Source organism: Mytilus edulis, chromosome 9, assembly GCF_963676685.1.
Source record: "Mytilus edulis chromosome 9, xbMytEdul2.2, whole genome shotgun sequence".
In the NCBI taxonomy this organism is placed as follows: domain Eukaryota; kingdom Metazoa; phylum Mollusca; class Bivalvia; order Mytilida; family Mytilidae; genus Mytilus; species Mytilus edulis.
In genome coordinates this window covers 65,650,504-65,675,412 of record NC_092352.1, presented here as the reverse complement: position 1 = coordinate 65,675,412, position 24,909 = coordinate 65,650,504, and the positions used below count along the sequence as shown (strand labels likewise).

At 31.8% G+C, this 24,909-nt stretch overlaps 1 protein-coding gene across 5 annotated transcripts in view; it reads right to left on the bottom strand.

Moving 5' to 3' along the window:
- Positions 1-14,211: 14,211 nt before the first annotated feature.
- LOC139488820 (vitamin K-dependent gamma-carboxylase-like) overlaps positions 14,212-24,909 on the bottom strand; it is a 70,705-nt gene continuing 60,007 nt past the window's right edge. For 4 of the 5 annotated variants that reach the window (XM_071274753.1, XM_071274757.1, XM_071274755.1 and 1 more), the window contains 3 exons: positions 20,065-20,239; positions 17,465-19,506; positions 14,212-17,141 (listed from right to left, as the gene is read on the bottom strand). In XM_071274753.1, coding sequence (XP_071130854.1) covers positions 19,356-19,506; positions 20,065-20,239 — 326 coding nt within the window. In that variant the 3' untranslated portion in view covers positions 14,212-17,141; positions 17,465-19,355. The remainder of the gene's footprint in view (positions 17,142-17,464; positions 19,507-20,064; positions 20,240-24,909) is intronic. The other variant, XM_071274754.1, reaches the window with a different exon arrangement.

Genomic DNA, 24,909 nt, shown 5'->3' with positions numbered 1-24,909 from the left:
TTACGATTCTATTACGTCTATATCCGCAAAAACATTTTTTTGGAAATTAAAGAATATGCCAAAAATATGTTTTTAGTGTGGAAAGTTCAGGAGGGAAGACAGCAACATACTGAAAAGATACACACAAAGAAATCATAAAGACATTCGGATAGATTATTTTGGTATGTCGTTGACAAAAGTTTGGAACACGTGTCCTTGCCATAAATGTCTCGAAATGTTGTTCAAAATCCAGAATTTGAACTTCTGAACCCTGTGTGTTCGAACTGCATATAACCAGTTTGTTAAATCAAAATATAAACAATCCTGATTTACCTTTTTCCTATACAAAACAAATTCATTACTCGTTTTAACTTCTGAGTTTGCGTACAGTGCTACACTTTAACTTTAAGTTTATTTTTTTACGCAAGTTTTATTTTTTGAACATCATCCTGATTATTCCTCTTTCGATAAGTAAAAGAAATCCAATGAGACTGTCATTTAGAAATTCCTTCACTTTATAAGTTCCAGTTAAAAACTACTACGAAATAATATTCCAACTGGAACAAATATTACAGTATTTATGTTCCACCAGGAACACATTTAATGGCATTATTTATAACAAAGTTTTCAGGGTGCCTCCTAGTACGCGGGACAAGTATACGCTACAGACAATTAAACAGTACATCCAGAAAAAGATTTCATGGTGCCTTCTGGTATGCAGGACAAGTATACGCTACAGACATTTATACAGTACATCAAGAAAAGTTTTCAGGGGCCTTCTGGTATGCGGGACAAGTATACGATATACAGACAATTAAAAAGTACATCCAGAAAAGTTTTCAGGGGCCTTCTGGTATCCGGGACAAGTATACGTGACAGACAATTATACAGTACATCCAGAATCGTTTTCAGGGTCCTTCTGGTATGCGGGACAAGTATACGCTACCGACAATAAATTATTATACAGTATATCCAGAAAAGTTTTCAGGGAGCCTTCTGGTATGCGGGACAAGTATACGCTACCGACAATAAATTATTATACAGTACATCCAGAAAAGTTTTCAGGGGGCCTTCTGGTATGCGGGACAAGTATACAGTACAGACAATTAAACAGTACATCCAGAAAAGATTTCAGGGGGCCTTCTGGTATGCGGGACAAGTATACGCTATGCAGACAATTAAAAAGTACATCCAGAAAAGTTTTCAGGGGCCTTCTGGTATCCGGGACAAGTATACGTGACAGACAATTATACAGTACATCCACAAACGTTTTCAGGGGCCTTCTGGTATGCGGGACAAGTATACACTACCGACAATAAATTATTATACAGAAAAGATTTCAAGGGGGCTTCTGGTATGTGGGATATGCTACAGACAATTAAACAGTACATCCAGAAAAGTTTTCATGGGGGCTTCTGGTATGCGGGATATGCTACAGACAATTAAACAGTCCATCCAGAAAAGATTTCAGGGGGACTTCTGGTATGCGGGATATGCTACAGACAATTAAACAGTACATCCAGAAAAGATTTCAAGGGGGCTTCTGGTATGCGGGATATGCTACAGACAATTAAACAGTCCATCCAGAAAAGATTTCAGGGGGGCTTCTGGTATGCGGGATATGCTACAGACAATTAAACAGTCCATCCAGAAAAGATTTCAGGGGGGCTTCTGGTATGCGGGATATTCTACAGACAATTAAACAGTACATCCAGAAAAGATTTCAGGGGGGCTTCTGGTATGCGGGATATGCTACAGACAATTAAACAGTACATCCAGAAAAGATTTCTAGGGGGCTTCTGGTATGCGGGATATGCTACAGACAATTAAACAGTCCATCCAGAAAAGATTTCAAGGGGGCTTCTGGTATACGGGATATGCTACAGACAATTAAACAGTCCTTTCAGAAAAGATTTCTAGGGGGCTTCTGGTATGCGGGATATGCTACAGACAATTAAACAGTACATCCAGAAAAGATTTCAGGGGGGCTTCTGGTATGCGGGATATGCTACAGACAATTAAACAGTCCATCCAGAAAAGATTTCAAGGGGGCTTCTGGTATACGGGATATGCTACAGACAATTAAACAGTCCTTTCAGAAAAGATTGCAAGGGGGCTTCTGGTATGCGGGATATGCTACAGACAATTAAACAGTCCTTTCAGAAAAGATTGCAAGGGGGCTTCTGGTATGCGGGATATGCTACAGACAATTAAACAGTCCTTTCAGAAAAGATTTCAAGGGGGCTTCTGGTATGCGGGATATGCTACAGACAATTAAACAGTACATCCAGAAAAGTTTTCAGGGGGGCTTCTGGTATGCGGGAAAAGTAAACGCTATGTACACGCAATTATATAGAGTACATCCATAAAGTTTTCAGGGGCCTTCTAGTATGCGGGACAAATATACGCTACAGACATTTATACAGTACATCAGAACATATTCAGGGGGCCTTCTCCTGTGTGGGACAAGTATTTGCTACAGACAATTATACAGTACATCCAGATAAGTTTTAAGGGGCCTTCTGGTATGCGGGACAAGTATACGTGACAGACAATTATACAGTACATCCAGAAAAAAAATTCATGGGACATTTGTATGCGGGCAAGTATACGCTACAGACAATTATATAGTACATCCAGAAAAGTTTTTAGAAGGCCTTCTGGTATGCGGGACAAGTCTTTTTTTGTCTTAATGCCATCATGGTAATAAAAAAAAATGGAAAATGATAGAATAATCGGTTAAAAATGTGTTTTCGGGAAACAAATCCTGTTGAAGCTAAGACAAACATTTATGTTTGTTAAATTTTAAATTTTGGGTGCAAGTAGTAAACAAACTGAGGCATTATAAGCACTACTAGTGTATTTATTTGTGCATGTGGTGTCCACTATAGTACAAGTAGGTTTGTTTTGAATTTGTATATGTTGAATTCAAGAATACCAACATAGAAGCATGTGTGTGAACAGACATTTTAACTCATTTCAAAATATAAATATGCAACAAATATATGTCATACGGAATGACATGTTTAATAGGAATCGACTTGAAAGAAATAAAAAAAAATCTAAGTTTTAGTCCTCTAGTTTATGTTAATGACTATATTCACAATATTGATTAAACATTTATTATATAATTTAAATCAATAATACTTAACATTATTATGTATTACTTATGAATTTAAATTTGTTCATTTGCTACATATCTGTAAAATATTTTGTGCATAGAAAAACATTCAAAATACTCATATTCATAAAATAGAAATGATCTTTAGTCATCTTTAAAAATTGTGCATTTGACATGGATGCACGGCATTGTGTGATATGAGGACCTTTTTTTATTTGACTATACGGCATGGATTTTGCTCATTATTAAAGGCCATACGATGACTTATATTTTATTCAATTCAATTCAACATAAGAACAAACTATAAAAATCAGTTGAAAAAGTATTAACTCATCAAATGCCGATACAAATAGAATACATCTAACAAAAGCACAGAGTGGGCATGGATAGGTACTGGTATATTCCAACAACAAAAAGACACTAAATGCAGATCTGAAAGGACTCGCAGTTACTAACAGCTAGTTCAAAGCCAATAACAACTAATGAAAAAATCGCCTAAGACTAAGATATCAATCAGTACAAATCCTATTTCCAATGGATTTTGTATAGAGACCTCATAAACCACCACAGTCAGAGCAAGTTTTAGAAGACACGAGATTGCTGTTAGCCAATCAAAATAACGTAATATAATGAAACATACATGCTAATTATTTGAATTTGACCGGTTGTCTATGTAACTACATTTTCTGTATTTACTCACTCAAAAAGTCTCGCTCGATCAATAGAGTTGTATTTTGTTTTATAAGATCTTCGTGAGTTTCATCTGGTTATTCGTGTATTTAAACTATCACTCGAGCTTTATTATGCATTCCTATCTAATTCTGCTTCTCGACGTCGTTTCTGTCATGAAACACCTTCGTTGGAGTCTTACCTGATAGGTTTGAATGTCTAAATAAATAAATAAATAATGTCTACGTTTTTCTTTTAGTTTATTCGTTCCTTCCTTTGAGTAACCGATTTTTAGCATCAATTTCTTCACGTATAGTGTTATTCGTCTATTTATAATGTGTTTGATACCTTTCGAAATAAGATTCAGAATTTCGTTTACTGATTCCAGATTCGGAGAATGTTTCTCATCAGTAGAGGATTTGCTGCTCAAAGTTTAAATGAATTCTAAACCTGGTTATACTAATCAGCGACAACTTTACAAGCTTAAAATTATGTATTATTCAAACTTCTGTTAAAAGCTGGTGCTTTATGAAGCAATCTTTAGAGTTGCAAAAACGAGGTCCACCAAAAATTTCATTATCATAACTATTTTTGAGTTCAGTGCGCATTCTTACAATTCTTGACTTGTGTAAATAACATGTTATAATTTTTGTTTTGCTTGACCCATATGGGCGTAGTTTGCAAATTCAATTATTTATAGTTATTACGGACTTATAAACTAAACAATTTAATACTTTGTATTGGCAAACTGAAACACGAGTTGTGGTCAGTAATATAAATATAATGTAAATACGCTGACTAATGTCAATTTTAAATAACTCATATAAATAGTAAATCCATTAAGCACATTATCCAATAATGATAGTGTCTTACACATAACCAGGTCATTGTTCTACATTCCTATGATACCCCCTTGAAAAATAACTAAAACTAAAACAAAAACAAAAACAAACAAAATAGTGTTTACATTTACGTTTTTTATTGAGTTAAGCCAGCCAATTGATATTTTATCGTGTGTTTTTCTATGTTGTGATGTTATGCTTTTGTTTCGGCCGTACATTGACCTATAATGGTTTACTTTTATAAATTGTTATTTGGATGGAGTGTTGTCTCATTGGCACTCACACCACATCTTCCTATATCTAAAAACAAAGAAAAAGAAAAACATAAACATAAACGTTAGTTATTTACATTATGAATGTGTTCTTGTTGTGTAATATGCTTATAATTTGATATCTGATTTTTGTATTAAATATCAAGTCAGTTGAACTTGAGAGAGCTACAGAGCTCATATTTACGTTGTTGAAACATACATGTCATGCCCGACCCTAAATTTTCTGACTTATGCAAATAGAGTTAATATAGTTTTACAAGCAAATATAGTTATACACGCAAAGCTGAGTTGATATTTTCAACCTCAACTTATGATCTGCAGGCTTGTAGCAAGGAATTTTCAAAAGGGGGGGGGGGGGGGGGGGGTTGGACTCATGAACGCGACCTTAACAGTCACAATTTGAACAGAACGTGGACTTTAACGGTGCTTTTTTGGTTTCAAAAGGGGGGGGGGTCGTCCGAACCCCCTGGCTACGGGTATGATCTGTTATTACCTCAGGTTATTACTATTGGTAAAGGTTATTCAGATAGCTCACTAAAGCTCATGACCAGGACTATTAGTTTACCAACAACTCAACTTGGAGCAAATAAGGGAATTATGTGCACTTTTGACAAAATTATCAAATTACTTTATAAACTCACGAAGCAGCAGACAGAGCATGATACACAATATCCTCTTTACTTTGAAGTGCGATAATGTTATTGTATATATACATGTATTGTTTATAATATTTTTGATTGTCATCATCATCTAACACGGATATGTGAATACTAAGGATACCTTTGTATTTTACCATCACATTTTTTTTTACATGTATCACATGTCAGCAAGAACTATGGGCTTTCCCACAACTATTTTTAGAAACAAAACAAATATGTGGTATGTACTTTTAAGGACTTTTACAGACAAACACGTATACTGTCCAGATGGGAGACTCCATGAATTTATAAATTAATTTCAATTACTCTTAATCTATCTCCTTCTATTAAAAGGAACATTTAGCATTCTTATCTATATGCAGAGCTGATTGACACAATCTTTTTAATTCTAGTCGGAATTAATCAACGAGGGGGGGCAAGGGGGTCCCAATAACAGCAAAACAGCAAATTGATCTGGCTCATAACAGATAACAAGGAATTAAAATGGACAAAAACAGATAACAGTAAATGAAATATTATAATAATATGGTCTTTGACAAATCAGTACTTCTTATTACGGATATAATCCTTTGTAATGCATTCCATTTTCTATGACTATGTTTTTAGTATTAATTTATGTATCTAGAATGTGTTTAAATTACAACTCAATATATTATAATATTTTTTATACGCTCGTTAACGGAACGTATTATGGTATACTGTTGTCCGTCTGTTCTCAACATGTCGGACATTAACTCAAAAACTCTTTAACCAATTTGCATTAAACTTTGGGAAATTGTTTATATCTATTGACGTAAGCTCCTTTTTTGCTTTTTTTTTTTTTTATAAATTTTAGATTTTAAGTTTCTGGGTAATGGGTTTTTATTCAATAAAATTGGTGTTTTTTTTTTCAGTTTTCTGATAATATTTCAAAAATGCTTTCACAAAGCAAGGAATTTTGGTGAATTGTTTATATCTATTAACATGAGGTCACTTTCAATTTTTATAAATTTTAGATTTTACTTTTCCGAGTTAACAGGTTTTATTAATTAAAAAGGGGGGATTTTCCAGTTTTCAGACATTAACACAAAAATGTTTTCAGCAGTTCTCATAAAACTTTGCTGAAATGTTTATATCTATTGTTGTAAACTCCCTTTCGATTTTTATTAATTTTAGATTTTATGTTATTGAGTTAAGGGATTTTATTCATTAGAAAAAGGTGGTATTTTCTAGTTTTCAAAAATAACTCAAAAATGCTTTCAGCAGTTCTCATGAAACGTTGCTGTATTGTTTATATATATTGACTGAAGCTCCCTTTGTTGCTAATAAAAAAAAATGACCTAAAAGAGTTTGAATATTCTGAGTTTTTCTAAATGACCATCTAATGAGGTGTGTGAATTTTTCTTAATAAGACTATGAGGCAAAGTGGTATATAGGGTAGAAAAATCAAAAGCACCAATTATAAGCATGCAATTTATCAAGTACTACGAACGAATTTTGACACTCCAAAAGCAATTTATTCCACTTTTCAAAGGCCTTATTTGAACAATTTTTTATCAGGTTTTTGATTGTACATGTACCAAGTGTACTAGTAAATATAATACATAGTTTAGTAGGGAAACAATGGCTTGAAACGAAATAAATCTTTGTTTGTAATGAGTTATGTGCAGCTTATGACGCAAGTACATGGTTGGAACTTTCATTGTACAATGCATTTGGTTCTGCTTTGAAAAGAATCACAGAGCTGAGTCTATGTACCATATTATATAAAAGGTTAAGTGGTTGTTAGGACCTAGTCCTTAATTGAGATCCTTGTCAGATATTCCTGGCCATATGTTTTCCTTTTTGTCATATTAAGAATTGTTTTAATTTAATATGTTCGTAGGGGAAACAAGGAACATTATTCTCATACAATAAATTAAGATAATTCTAAATTCATAAAGAAATGGAATTTATTACAAAGGATAATCATAAGATATACTTGAATTGTCCTGGATCTCACTTCTGTGATGGGTATATGTCGATGGAATCCGTCTCTGAATACGGGACAAACATATTAGTAGTGGTAGACCCCAATGTCCAATGATCTTCAATTTATACCGAATATTGACTATAAAAAAAAAATGCTAACATTCCAATTTTCAATAACAGTTAACAGAAAATACATTATCACAATAACAGATAACAAAAAAAAATAAAAGCCCAATAACAGCTAACAAAGAATAAGACAATAACAGCTAACAGCAAATATATTTTCAAAATAACAGATAACAAAGAATTAAATTGCCCCATAACAGCATAACAGTTAAACCCCTTGCCCCCCCTCATCAACTATGCATCTATATACACCCACATGGAATTTCACTCTAGCACCTAGTTCTTTTAGGTCACAAAATATATTCGAGGTAAAACTATTCAAGTTTGAACTTTCCAAAAAGCTGCACAGACTGCTTAGCTGTATCCGAATTTTAAGTTTTACTAGGAATGCATGTGGCAGGTTGCCGACTTAGTACAGGAAGTGTGGTACGTTATATATGTATTGATTGATACGAATAAATTATTGTTTAAAAGTGTACGTTATACACCCTTGTTTTTAAAATATTTTTCACGTTACTTGTTAAAAATAAAAATATATACAAATGTACTCGACTTCGAAGGGGTGCCTAGAATAGCATAATTATATATACAGGTAATGTATTTTCGTAAACTTTGTAGAGGATAATAAAAATTGAGAATGGAAAACTAATATTAGTCAATAGTGCTTATTACAGATTAACAAAGCAATTAGGTAGATTCATGGTTTACCACTATCTAGCTTGCATTGTACTTTTGCAGTGACCAAACAGTCTAGTTGTTACCCAAATCTCCGAATTTGTACACACATGTTCAATTTTATTGATAAGAATGTTTATTTCTGAAGAAAACTTCCGGATTTATCGCATTATAAATATAAAAAATAGGTATATATACTAAATTTAGTCCTGGTATCTATGATGAGTTTATTTAGAACCACTGGGTCGATGCCACTGCTGGTGGAGATTTATTTCCCCGAGGGTATCACAAGCCCAGTAGTCAGCACTGTTTGTGCTGACATGAATTGTCATTGATATGATTATATTTATAAATCTACTGTTTACAAATTTTTGAATTTTTTGAAATACTAAGGCTTTTCTACCTCAGGCATAGATTACCTTAGCTGTATTTGGCAAAACTTTTAGGAATTTTGGTTCTCAATGCTCTTCAACTTCGTACTTTATTTGGCCTTTTTAACTTTTTTTGATTCGAGCGTCACTGATGAGTCTTTTGTAGACGAAACGCGCGTCTGGCGTATATGCTAAATTTAGTCCTGGTATCTATGATGAGTTTATTTATTAACAAGTACCAAATATGTGCTTTAAAAAAAAAAAAAAAAAAAAAATCATTCGGATCCGGTTCTCGTTTCCCGCCAATCAACGTCACATGACTCGTCAGCATTACATTGCACTAGCCACTCTTGTAGCCAGATATGTAAAAGTATCAAAAACCCACCCACCTCCCAATTTAATAACAATTCTTGTGTCTGCTGCTGTTTTATTTATTTTTTCAGAATGATCAGAACAGGCCGGATCTATATTTTTTTGGACAAAAAAGAGGAAACAAACAAGCCGATGGATTTGCTACATTTATCTGAATCATACGTTCGAGAACTATAAATGTCAATGCTAATTTTTATGAATGGCTACCACCTTTATATAAATATTCAGACACCAGTAGTGTCAGAATGGAATTATCAATTGAATACCTGCTATTAGTTCTTCGCCTGGAATGCATTTAACTTTTGACTTTATTTGGATAAAGATCATGCAACATTTATCTTGATTACTTGATTGTAATTGTTCATTTATATTTAATGAATGGCTATTATCTATTTTGAATTTATTGAACCATAAAACTAATTTTTGACTCTTCACATTGAATAATCCGCGAAGCGGATTATGTAAAATGTGAAGAGTCAAAAATTAGTTTTATGGTTCAATAAGATCAAAATAAATTATTGCCATTCATTATAAATAAATTTCTATCAAAAATAAAGCTCAAAGAACTTTTTATATTATATATATTAACAATAACAACGTACACACATGCTGGCGTATAAATACATGCACAACGTTAGAGTGGGCGTGTCGCCTTCAAAATTGACAACATTGAAAATAAAACTAATAAGTTTAACCAATCAGAAGACAGTAAATACACCAAATTTATTTATTTTGTAATAAAATCATTCGTCACAGTCAAAAAGGATGTCGGGATCTGGCAAGATTAAGGGGTTATGATCGTTTCCCGTAATTGTGCGTCGGATCATATTAGGTTTTTACTTTCCTGCGGTACCGCAGGAAGTTCTGAGCTTGACTGTTTTACACAAAAATCAACAAATAACAAAAGAAAATACAAAAAAAAAAAAAAAAACACGCTGAAATGCATTGCCTGCTTCATTCATTGTTTACTGAATACTATGGTGAACATCCATTCAGATATTTCACTTAACACAAAACAAGAGGCTCCCAAGAACCAGAATCGCTCACCTGTAGTTTTTTATTCAAACTTCTCTTCAAACTTTTTCTTTGCTTTTAAGTATTTTAATGTATTATTAATAAGTGTGGATAGTATCCAGCATTCTGAAAGTATTGCATGGCAAATTGGAAAGATGAGATAACAAAAAAATAAATAAATGAAAAGCCAAAAATAACACAGCAACAAATGACAACCACTAAAATCATTGGATTTTGAATTGTGCACGGACGGATATATCTTTTTAATAGAATTCCTTTGCGTATCAGAGTGTTTATTAGATCTAACTATCTATGTTTTATCTGTAAGAGAAAAATAAATTCTAAACTTGAACTATAATAGCCAATTTCAAACTGCATATACTGCCATTGACAAGAATATTGAATAGTTTTACAATATGTGAAGTTTTTAGTCTTGAAACAGAGTTTGATTTAAAAATTTTATTAGCTGTTTGAATTGTGTCCACACTTGTATATATTTAAGTCTAAATTGAAAACAACGTTGAAACCTATGATTGCGCTATTTTTATACGAGTGCATGCAAAACAAATGTCTTGGTAGAGGGGTATAACTACATCACAAACAACATTTTCCAAAAGACCACTTATCCTATAACATTAAATAGAAAATACACTTCCTGATGAATACATGAATACTGTCAGTGTGAACAAAAGTATACTTCAAATCTCAAGATATTGTTCTCATTTTGAAAAAAAAAGTATTAGTATAGAGGAACTTGCAGGTGTCAAAAAGATTAAAAAGGTGCTCACACATTTCAACTCAGCACAGATATAATGCGAAAATAAAATCGTTCTATTTTGTGGTTTCTGAGAAAATTGTGAAGAAAATATTCTTCAGAAGCACAATAATTAAACCGATGAATAAAAGGGACATGTTTGAATGCCTTATAGAATCAACAGTTTTGGATTAGGGGTATCAGATACATGTAGATTTGGTTGAAATTGATTCAGTAGTTTCAGAGGAGAAGATCTTTGAAATAATTAACACAGGACGGGCAAAGTGATGGCAAATGCTCACCTTTCCTAAAAGAATTCAATGAACATGAGATCAAGATGAGGCGATCATTGTAAAATATTTTAAAACATTAAATCCGACGGTCTAAATACCGATGGCCTGAAGAGTCTGACATACATAATCATTGGCGTAATGTAATGATAAGGTGTACCGATGTTCAAAGTCATAAATAGATTGAGAGAAAACAAATCCGGGGTACAAACTAAAACACATCGACCGTGGGAAACACATCAACCATAAGAGGAAAACAAAGGAACAACAGGAAGACTGAAGTGCAACAAATACAAACGAACAACATACATTACTAGAGACTCTCAAGTTCACCTGTATCTACTGTTGTTTTGGAAATCATGTAAAAAAGATTAAATCCTAACTAATAAAGTTACATACCCTAATAATGATTGATATTTAATTTGGACCATTCGTTAAATGAAAAGCAGGTCGTCCCATTGTAGTCTAACAATAGTTACTAAACACCCAATTTTATTTAAATTTCCAAGTTGTGACCATTTGAAATTGTTTTGTTTTACAATTTTCCATAGACTTCTATAGTAATTCCTTAAGTTATATTTTTAGCCATGGCGGCCAAGTTGGTTGGATGACAGGGTCATCGGATATATTTTTCAATCAAGATACCCTATTGAAAATTGTGGCTATTTAAATATAACGCCGAAGGCCGCATCCGTGTTCACCCTCAACCTTTATATATGTCATGTATCATCATCAAATACAACTTACATTTCAATATTAAGAATGGACACAAATGCGGCCACTTTCCTTTAAGACGGAAACTGTCTAAAATTTAACAAAAATGCTAAAATTGTGAAGATTTCAGTAATTTAGCATGACTTAATGATGCTAGTACCCGTTATATGTGCATGTTATCGTCAAAAACAGCCCATATGTATGGAACAGAAGCTTAAAAAAGGCTTTCTACTTTCGAACTAATAGCTTAAAGTTTAAATTTTAACAATTTTGTAAAATTGCTATATTTTGGGGCCAAAAAGGTGTCTTACTGGACCTACTCCTTTACGAAAAAATTTCAATAACTTCTTAAAAGATCAATTTCCAATTTTTTGTCATATCAACTTATTTGTAGATCGTACTTTGCTGAACATTATTGCTGTTTACAGTTTATCTCTCATTTATAACATTATTTAAGATATTAACCCTAAACTGCAAAATTTCCTTAAAATTACAAATTAAGGGACAGTAACCCAAACAACGTGTTGTTTAATTTGTCTGAAAATTTCAGGGCAGATAGATCTCAACCTGATAAACACTTTTACTCCTGTTAAATTGCTCTGAATGCTTTAGTTTCAGAGATATAAGCCAAAAACTGCATTTGATCCCTATGTTCTATTTTTAGCCTTGTCGCCCATGTTGGTTGGCAAGTGGGGTCAGCGTACATTAAAAAAAAAAAAACCCAACTAAATACCCTAAGGATGATTATGGCCAAGTTTGTTTAAATTTGTCTCACTAGTTTCAAAGAAGATTTTTGCAAAACATTACAAAAAATAATGATAAATTGTAAAACATTTACCGTAAAGAGCAATCACTCCTTAAGGAGTCGATTGACAACTTTGGTCATGCTAACTTATTTGTAGATCTTAGTTTGCAGAACAATATTGCTGTTTTACAGTTTACTTCTATGTATAATAATATAAAAGTTAAAAACTGCAAAAATTCCTTAAAATTACCAATTCAGGGGCATCAAACCAACAACAGGTTGTCTTAATTTGTGTGAAAATTTCAGGGCAGATAGATCTCAACCTGATAAACATTTTACACCATCAGATTTCCCCGAAATGCTTTAGTTGCAGAGATATAAACCAAAAACTGCATGTTACGTTTTTATGTTCTATTTTTAGCTATGTAGTCCATCTTGTTTGGCTGGTGGGATCATCCTACTGATTTTTAAAGTGTGCAATCAACAATTTTTTTTTCTACAACGTCATATTTTGTGGGACCATGCATAAGTGACCCTTAGGGGTGGAATGGTTAATGAAGATACTTGCATAAAACTAGATATCACTGCCATCATAAATTACCTGGCCTTTAAAAAATATCTCGCTTCAAGGTAGTCTCCTGCTCCAAAAGAGCTTCAGATCAGTTTTCAATTTACACTGCCAAAAAAATAAAGGATGTTGACAGGGTGTCTCCTCAAAACATGTATATTTAATCTAATTTTTAAAATTATTTTAATAATTCCACCTGTTTTAAATGAAAGCTTATTAACTAATTTTTACAATAAAATGCAAAAAACATACTTTTCACCAATCAAGTAAATAAGAAGGGATTTCCCTCCATGGCTATTTTTCTTTTGGGAATAACCCCAATTTTTTTTTACTTATTTTATTTAGTAATTTAATAAAACTGTTTATAGCACCCTAAACTAGATACCTAGATGATGAATGTAGCCAAGTTTGGTTAAATTTGGCCCAATAGTTTCAGAGGAGAAGATTTTTGTAAAAGTTATCTATGACAACGAAGCAGGCCGATGGACGCCATGTGATGAAAAAAACAAACTTGGTCCTTTGGGCCATGTGAGCTTAAAACGAAGTATTTTATACAAAATATTCTTTTTTTTTATTTGAAAAACTGCCACCTTGACCTGTTACAAGACATTTTAAGAAAAAATGGTGGGATAAATCTGGGTTTATGGCTAGATAAACCTCCCGTTTATATGACAACACTACTGGTATGTGTCACAAGTACAGCACAAACACAAGCAAGAACACTCATCACAGAGAAATGTGCGTCTATGAAAGTGTTCCAGATAATAGCCAAAAATTTCTTTTAAAATTGACAATTCAGGAGTAATAACACAATATTGGTTTGTCTGATTTTCTGATTGTTCAAAATGCTTTAGCTTTTGAGATATAAGCCAAAAACTGCAGTTTTATTTTACAAACACCAGTCAAGTTTCTTTACAAATCATAATCTCAGACACACCTTATAAACATTCCCACAAAGTTTGGTTCAGAACTGCTCAAATTTTCAAATTAAAGGACGAGATTTTTTGAAACTTTTATACAGACAACAGACAATCAATGAAAACTGATGGCAATAGGTTTTTGTTCAGGCAAGATAAAAATAAACAAACAATAAGAGCAATGATAATTTTATTAATTGCTTCAATGTTCTATTAATACTAAAATTGAAAATAAATATACTAATAAAAAATACATTAGATCTTACCAGTAAAAAAATCTAATAAGATCATTTAACATTAAAAATCTGAAGGAAATAATAAATGACAGGAAGAACCTATATATAGTATATAAAGTATTGTCTACATTAAACAGTTCTTTTATTTCCACTAAAACAAGAAAGAAAACTCATATTAGAAATGTAAAATGAAATAATATGTTTTACAGAAAATGAGCAAGTGTTTAATAAATAATTATTATAATACAATAGTGTTACTAAACAAAGAATGTTCAATTACGGTTTTTTATTTATAAATTGCTTGCATGATTTTAAATATTAGTTCAATTTGTGTCTAACTGTCATATGAAAACAATGTGCAGATTTTGACAAGAATAGTAACATTCTTTTTGATTCATTCATTGTCTTTTGAAATCATTTGTATAAAAATTGTCATAAGTTGCACAACATGGAAAATAAACAGCTGCACCATGAGAGCATGATACGCCTGTGGAGTCTTCAAAGAATAAAGTTCAAAAACTTCTTAATGTCATATCAGAAATTTACAAAAAAACTAAAGGAAGGTTTAAAATCTTAATAGATATAAATTAGTCACCAAAGTTTTTATGAAAATTGCTAAAAGCAATTTAGGGATATTGTCTGAAACTTGAAAATCACCCTTTTTTATGAATAAAATCCCATATCTCATGGGATCTCAGGAAAGGTAAAATCTAAAATTTATAAAAATTAAATTCTTGGATTAGTGATTCTTTATATAAATTTACTTCATAATGGAAATAAAGTAAAAATGAAAGCAAATATAATCTCTTTCTATGCATTCTCAAATGAATTGATACAATGTCATTCACAACTCCTTGACAATTCATGACATTATCAATTGATGGGTTTTTATTTCACTGAGAAATCATGTTTATTCAATGCAAATATAGATTCCATAACTGCAACAAGCGTTTTATGATATTTTTCTACTCCAGACAGTGAAATTTTAATATTTAAAGCATGAGGCTTGCTGAACTTTTAAATAATTAAAATTTAACTGTCTAGAGTGAAGAAATTTCGTAATACATGCATAAGTTGTAGTGGTGGAATCTGTTTCTCTTATGATTTTTATCTTTCCTGTTCAAACATATGCAGAACACTGTGTACTTTATATGTGACGTCATCAGGAATGATTGCCTTTAGCATGACTACACAATAGGAAATTCAGAAGAAATCAAGAAAATTAAACGTAAATTTCTACCAATCTTTTGCTGAGATTAGACATTTTGCTCAGGAAATGTGAAAAAGCAAAAAAATTAGAGAATAAAGAATAAAATTAGTTAATTTAATTTCACAATTTGTTTCTTAATTTAAATAAACAAAGCCTTAGAAACTTTGAAAAAGTTGATCAGCCCGATTTTTCAAACTTGTCTGATATATTTCTGATCTGGCAAGAATTTTACATGTGAGAGCGCTTACAAGATCAGATAGATGCAGACAGATGGATGCCCAGTATTTTTGTTACCCTCAGCACTTTGCATAGTATTGACAAATTGCAATATTTTAGCCATTTTAGGTGTAATACCACCATTGATTTTCCCCTATTAGTCTTTGTTAAATTTGCACTTTTCTAAAAAAATGTGCAGAATTTATCTTTGTTTCAAATAAAAAAAGACTTGGCATGAGTAAAGTTTTATCCTGTCCAGTACTATAGAAAAAATTTCACATAACATTTCATATAAGAAATTAACCATCATTGGAAGTTAACCAATCAAATGTATCCCCTTATTTTATCTGTGTACAAAGTTTAGTCACCATGTAACCTCAAGATTACAAAATTTTCTGTAGAAATCCCAAAGAAAAAATAATGGTGTTTTGAAATACACAAGACATATGTTTATGACACAGAAATGTTTTTACTGCAATAAGATGTAGGATTAATAACCTACAACTGTTAAATTCAAGGGAATATTTTTTTCAACCTACTTTCGTATACAACCGGATGTGACGTACCATGATTTGGTGGTATTAAACCTTTATTGGACAATATACTCTGTAACCATTCAGGTGTTACTATACGCATAATTTTAGAAATACAGTACACATCTGATCTAAAAACTTATTCTTTTCTAACATCTGAATATTTTTTAATGTAAGATGTAATAAGAAATATATATACAGATTGAACTCTTCATAATAAATTTACAAGACAGTGTAAAATATGTATGTCTTGTATATGACTTTTGGATTTGGTTAAACTTTAACTTATGAAGGATGAATTTTATACCATTATGTACAAAAAGAGTATTAAAATAAATTTGAACTGCAGTATTTTTTGGGTATGCACTAAAATAAGTAAATATTGTATATACAGCGCTCATATTATCACATAAAAAAATGGATTTCTAGTTAATATAAGACTTTCAAAATAAAATACAATGATTAAAAAAATAATAAACTTGCAATATGTGCTTGCAACATATTTTTATGGCCCCGCAAAGAAGTTGTCAGTGCCATATAGTTTTACCCTTGTGCTAAATTCCGTCATTCCTCATTCTGAAATTCAGTAATTCCGAAATTCCTTAATTCCGTCATTTTGTCATTCCCCAAGAATCCATTATACAGAGTTTTTTTCAAAACGCCTTCAGATATTGGGCTGATTTTTGGTATGTGAGTTAACCATGATGAGTTACAAATCTTTAAAATTTCATTCCGCTCCACTAATTTTTGCCAAAATTACAGGCTTTGGACTTTGAGAAATTGTTGAAAATCACAGTTATACAGATCTTTTTCTAAACCCCTTCAGATATTGGGCTGATTTTTGATATGAGAGTTAACCATGATGAGTTTACAGATCAAGTTTAAGTTTCAGATCTTTTTCTAAACGCCTTCGGATATTGGGCTGATTTTTGATATGTGAGTTAACCATGATGAGTTTACAGATCAAGTTTAAGTTTTGTTCCACTCCACTAATTTCTGCCAAAATTACGGGCTTTGGACTTTGATAAATTGTTGAAAATCACAGTTATACAGACTTTTTTTAAAAATGCCTTCAGATATTGGGCTGAATTTTGATATTTGAGTTAACCATGATGAGTAACAGGTCAAGTTTAAGTTTCTTTCCGATCCGCTTATATTTGCCGAAATAACAGGCTTTGGACTTTGAGAAATTGTTGAAAATCACAGTTATACAGAATTTTTTTCTAAACACCTTAAGATATTGGGCTGATTTTTAGTATGTGAGTTAATCATGATGAGTTACAGGTCAAGTTTAAGTTTCGTTCCACTCTGCTTATTTTTACTGAAATTACGGGCTTTGCACTTTGATAAATTAATTACAGTTAAACAGATTTTTTTTCTATATGCCTCCAGATTTGAGCTGATTTTTGATATGTGAGACTACCATCATGTTTGTGTCCACATGTGTTTATATTGAAATTGCAGATTTTTCAACTTTTTGGAACGGGGCCATTCGTGTCGCTTTGACACATCTAGTTTATAAAGAGTGTAAATCCGTTTGTTCTCATTATCTACTTGCAACTTAAAAGAAATACATTTATGTCTTCTTTTTTTTTTTTATTAAACAATGCCTTTATTATATATATCATATAAAACATTTGAAGCTAATTGCAAAAAGTACAAAAATGATAGTCATCTAAAAAGGATTTCAATAAGAACAACACAAATCAGAAAGATCTTAAAATAACTGTACACATCAAAACAAGAACCTGATGACAAATAAAAACATAAATACAAAATTTTACATAAACATAAGCCAAGAAGAATGTCTATAGACAAAACAGATCTTGTTATTTAAATGCTAAAAATGGTTGCCTAAGACATTTAACAACTGTGCATGGACAGTCTTCAAGTATATACAAGCTGAAACAGGAAACACAAAGCTAAGCTTTAATAAATAATAAAATATCCAGACTTATAAAATATGAAGCAGCAAATAGGAATTGAGAAAGTCTGATATTGCAAAAATGTAAATTATCCTTTCTCTCTACACCAATTGATAGTAAAAACATAAAACCAAATTTCATAATAGTTACTATATATATCGCCTTTTGACAAGTAAAGAATTCCATTACGTCAACTGTGAGTGAGTAATAACTTTCACCAAATGACTTCCTATGATGTCCTACAATATCACCTTCAATGTAAACTCAGTCCATACCTCAATGGTAGCAGACACAGTAAATTATATAATCACTACACTACAAGTTATACATGTATTACAATCAACATTTACAAGTCAACCTTAATCAAGACATGAATGACACAATGAGAAATAATCAAATACTTGAGAAAATATTATTTAACAAATAGACCTTACATGAAATATTGATGTATTATCATAGACTTTAAAGATAAGAAAGGGTACAATTGTGGGATGAAGCCATAAAATAAAATATATCTCAAACTATCTCTGATTTTCATAATAAAAATTTTGAATCTAAGAATTTTGATAAAACACAATTCACTGGCAAAAAAAATCAAAAATTCGACAACACATGCTCTATGTTAGTTAAGCCATATTGTTCAAAATGTGGACGAATACTTTAGTTATAATTCCATAAGTACATCAACATAGTTATTTTTTTAAATAGACCCAAATCCATTTATTTATATCTAATTCAGGTTTAAAGTTTTAAACAACAATTGAACATATCAGAGGATTTTAAGAAACAGACCTAGACCTAACAACAAATTGGAATGTATAGATGTATAACAGACAAGGGTCAATCTAAATGCTTAACAATTCAACCAAGATAGAGCAGAAAATTATTCTGTATAGAGTCATATAACGTATGAAAAATAAAAGAAATAACAAACTCTTCAACAGGAAGATAGATTGTAAACATTTTCAATGTCTTTCTTCTCATGAAGAATATTGTTATACTCTTCAGATAAAGAATATACAAATGTATTATATTAGTTTATGTATAAAATTCACCTATATCAGTTACTTTTCATACATTGTAGTCTTTTTTCTAAACAGTATCGATAATCGAAAATTGATTGTTGATTATTGCAGCTATAATAATTCCAACCAATCACAATATTGCAAACTTTATCATTTGAAAATGATGGTAGTCCTATATATTAACACTAATTTCTGCAGGACTGGTCCCCGGTTCAGGAGAATTGTTTCCAGCAGACGATTCTGATTCATAAACACTGGTCAGGAACTCCTCAAAGTTCTGCTGTAAAACCATACATTTTACAGCTCCTCCTATCAGTGTAAAGCTATAATAATATGAATAGTCAAGTTGGTAAATAATTAACAGTGTATTATTGTAAAAATGGATATTTTTATTGGTTGTGTTTTTTATTTTTTTATTTTGTAAGGAAGTGTGTGAGTGACTTAAACGCATACAACTGTCTGTGCTAGGGTAAATTCAGTCTTTGAATAATGGGTGAATCCTTCAATTAACATTGATTTTATTACCAGACTATTTATTTGGTGGATTTTAATATGCATTAAATGTGATTGTGATAAACATGTGAATTAATAAATTGCATTTGAAAACTTCCTCGTGTACAGTACGTAGTTCAAAATTTTGTCAACACAATTGTCTTTAATGTATTTTCAATGCAGCTATCATCAAAATATGAAAAAAAACCATTTCCATTATTAGAAAATATAACTCTTTCCTTCAAAAATGATATAAAACATTGAATTTTTTCATTTTAAATGTGACAGAGTAGGACAAAAGACGCCTGGATGACGTCCTCCCTCAGGTCACAAGTCCCCCTCTTTCAAAGTCATTTTGTAGTATTTTAACAATTTTATGTGACAGTTACCTTCTTCTAAAAATATCCAATTTAAAGCTGATGAATTTGAAGAATTTGCTCCAAGCAGGTAGTTGTATCTTCTGTTGTCTTTCTTCTCTCTTTGCAATTCTCTGATCATAATGATCTCTTTTAGGATCATTTGCAAACTTTTTTGTCAAATTTGAACTTTTTTCTGCACAATTGTCTGAAAATAGTACACAGAGGAAATTTTATTCTTTCCTTCTTTAACAAGAGGCTCTCAAGAGCCTGAATCGCTCACCTGAATTTTTTTGGTTTAATCTCTCATCAATGATTATTTTGGCTTTTCAATTTATTTAAATGTTCTTTGAATCGTCCTATTTTCTTCAAAAGCAAAAAAAAATTCATTTTCTCCTATGTTCTATTTTAGCCATAGGAGCTATGTTTCTTGACATACAAGGAAATGAAATATAAAATTTGTACTAGATACTCTGAAACTCTAAAACTCATTTAGCCTAAGTTTGGCTGAAATTGATACAGCAATTTCAAAGGAGAAGATTTTTTAAAGTAAGTCAACATGATGAACAAATTGTGAAAAAAGTCTTTAAAGGGCAATAACTCCTTAAGAGGTCAATTGGCAATTTTGGTCAAATTGACTTATTTGTAGATCTTACTTTGCTTAACATTTTTGCTATTAACAGTTTATCTGTATCTATAATAATATTCAAGATAATGACCAAAAACTGCAAAATTTCCTTAAAATTACCAATTAAGTGGCAGCAACCCAACAATGGTTAGTTTGATTCATCTGAAAATTTCAGGGCTGATAGATCTTGACCTAATGAACATTTTTACCCCATGTCAGATTTGCTCTAAATGCTTTCGTTTTTGAGATATAAGCCAAAAACTGCATTTGACCCCTATGTTGTATTTTAAGTAACGGCGGCCATGTTTTTTGACGGATCAAAAATCGAAGCACACACTTTGTGCAGGATAATCTAAGGAACAATCATGCTAAGTTTCATCCAAATCCATTCAGCAGTTTCAGAGGAGAAGATTTTTTAAAGTTAGCAAATATGATGAACAAATTGTGAAAAATTGTCATTAAAGGACAATAACCCCTCAAGGGGTCAATTGACAATTTTGGTTATTTTAACTTATTTGTAGATCTTACTTTGCTGATCATTTTTGCTGTTTACAGTTTATCTTTATCTATAATAATATTCAAGATAATGACCAAAAACTGCAAAATTTCCTTAAAATTACCAATTAAGTGGCAGCAACCCAACAATGGTTTGTTTGATTCATCTGAAAATTTCAGGGCTGATAGATCTTGACCTAATAAACATTTTTACCCCATGTCAGATTTGCTCTTAATGCTTTCGTTTTTGAGATATAAGCCAAAAACTGCATTTGACCCCTATGTTCTATTTTAAGTAACGGCGGCCATGTTTTTTGACGGATCAAAAATCAAAGCACACACTTTGTGCAGGATACTCTAAGGAACAATCATGCTAAGTTTCATTCAAATCCATTCAGTAGTTTCAGAGGAGAAGATGTTTGAAAAATTGTTAACGACGACAGACGACGACGACGACGACGTCGACGACGACGGACGCCAAGTGATGAGAAAAGCTCACATGGCCTTTTAGGCCAGGTGAGCTAAAAAGATATAAAAATCAATATATGCTGGAGGAGAGCATAAGTAACAATGCAGGAATAGCACTGTCTGAATGGAACAAGTTACTCAAGCTATCATATAAAATAAAACATATTTTACATTTTGGGGACTTAAATACACATGTGCAAGTTAATCTGACATTAGAAATCTTAATCAGCACTTTTGATTTTAGATGTAAAATATTCTTTTAGTGGATGGCAAACTGGACAAGATGATGTTTGCATAGGACATCATGCCTAGCCCTCAGTATCACAGTTTCATTTTTAGATTACAATCACAAGTGGGTCAAAACCATTCTTAGGCATATAGTTAAATTACCATGTGACCACAAAAAATGGATAACAAAATTTAATCAAAATACCAACTTGATGCCTGAGAATGTTCTGATTTCACACAAAAACATCATTGTCAAGTGAAATGTGGAATCCTTTCTTTATTTAGATATACACCTTTTCATATATTATTTTACATCAAATTTCAGAGTCTTTTAATAGTCACTTTTGTGGGCAATAATCTAGCACTTAATAAAGGTATAAGCACTACATATAAATCTTCCCCTAAAACACAATATCATTCAGTGAGAAAAAAGATCTTCTTATAATGTCAAGTAAATCAATTATCTTTCATCAGACAACAATTTGTACCTACCTGTACAGTTCTTTGAATTATCTTTCATCAGACAATAATTTGTACCTATACCTGTCCAGTTCTTTGAATTATCTGTCATCAGATAATAATTTGTACCTACCTGTGCAGTTTTTTGAATTATCTTTCATCAGACAATAATTTGTACCTATACCTGTCCAGTTCTTTGAATTATCTGTCATCAGACAAGAATTAGTACCTACCTGTACAGTTCATTGAATTATCTTTCATCAGACAACAATTTGTACCTACCTGTGCAGTTCTTTGAATTATCTCTCATGAGACAATAATTTGTACCTATACCTGTCCAGTTCTTTGAATTATCTGTCATCAGACAATAATTTGTGCCTACCTGTACAGTTCTTTGAATTATCTTTCATCAGACAATAATTTGTACCTATACCTGTCCAGTTCTTTGAATTATCTGTCATCAGACAATAATTTGTGCCTACCTGTACAGTTCATTGAATTATCTCTCATCAGACAACAATTTGTACCTACCTGTGCAGTTCTTTGAATTATCTCTCATGAGACAATAATTTGTACCTATACCTGTCCAGTTCTTTGAATTATCTGTCATCAGACAATAATTTGTACCTATACCTGTCCAGTTCTTTGAATTATCTGTCATCAGACAATAATTTGTACCTATACCTGTCCAGTTCTTTGAATTATCTCTCATCAGACAATAATTTGTACCTATACCTGTCCAGTTCTTTGAATTATCTGTCATCAGACAATAATTTGTGCCTACCTGTACAGTTCATTGAATTATCTCTCATCAGACAACAATTTGTACCTACCTGTGAAGTTCTTTCAATTATTTTTCATCAGATAATAATTTGTAGCCTTTTCATCAAAATTTTGGTTTTTAATGTAAAATTAGAGTAATAGATGAAAAAGCCTTTGTGAGACCTTGAAATATGAAAGTATTATCCTTTTTCTTAATTTAACTATTGTTAATCAATAAAAAATCACCAAACAAATAATCGTGCTTTGGTACTGGCTGTTATCAAAGGGAGACAATTCAATTTTGATCTCAATGTGTTTAAATCCCAGGAGAGATTAATCTTGTTACACGAGGGGATAGCTCATCAACTATAATCTATATTCAAAACATCTAGATATTTATATTGCTTAACCATGTTATATAATTGATTCCTCACGTTGGGCTCACAAAGTAACCTTCAATAAAACCCCTTTATATGTATTTCCTATGTAATCTTTGTTGTTTTGTGAAAAGATAGTTTTTTTTGTGTGCGTTGAGGCCATATAGTTGAGAGTAAAAAATATGCATGGGAGTTAAAAACAAGAAGTGTGAAAAAAATGGCCATTATTAAAGCAAACAAAACTGACTTGTAATATTTGCATATAGGAAACAAATCAGGTAGTATAATATAATTTGTCGCCGAGTGATGGGCTGTTAATGGGTGCGAGTCATTGCGACAGTGATAAGGGGTGGACAATATTATAGGAACTATGTAATGAGAGGACTAGAAATGAGAATTTGATGGATGAAAGCTTGAGGCAGGGTGGTTTTAATCGTGAGAAAAGTGTTGTTAAACAGATAATTCATGTTGATGAAAAAACAGGAGTGCAGAGGAACAGAATATGGAGTGAAGTAGGAGTTTGGGGAGGGAACTTGATATCAATTCCCCCTGTCCACCAAATAACTTAAAGTCATTCAAGAAATAAGGGAGTTGGGCCCGACATGTATGTAAACGGATCAATTATGCAGGGGATGCAGACCACAGATTGGTCTAATTTGACAACTGATCAATAAGACTATGGATGCCGAATGTAATAGCACTTTCTAAATTTTAAAAAGTTAAAACAACATATAATTTATTCAATAGTACATTTTTTATTATGTAGACCAGAAGTAGAGAATTATAGCATTGACTGACTCTAATAATTAAGAATGCATCCGGCAGAGCACAGCTTCCACTGGTCGAATTGAACGTCAGTCCACATACATCTCAATCATTCAATGATGTCAACAACCATACGCAGCTTTAGCCTAGGCAGCCTGTGTAGCGCCACTGAGTGCTTTTAATCAACCATATTTTTTCAAACTACTTATATAAAACTATTAAGTCTTTCAACAAAGGTTATAAATGATAATCAACGATGCAAATATTGAACTTTACAACATAAATTATTATCTTTAAGGGGGTTCGCGGGTCTAAATCATTTATATAGGATTTCTCTATATTTTTCTATAAATGAACTTTATCTTATAGTTAATAGAAAAATAGAATAAAAAAGTGGGGTCACCGTTCATTTGCGCTCACAATCTGCCTTCGAAAGAAGCATACATTTTGGTAAAGGTGTTTTTTTTCTGTTGAAGTAATAGGAGAAATAAAAGTAATATCGAAATAAAATAAAGAAATTTATTACAGAAATCGCTAAAATTTTACAATAATTTAGATTAAGTACAGCTTATATGGAAATTATATTAAAAAAGATAGGTCACCGATGATTTGAAAAAGATATTTCAATTTTAGAGCCAAAAAATGGCATTTTTGCACCAAAGGGAGATAATTTGGAACTTTTTCAATGATGTATAC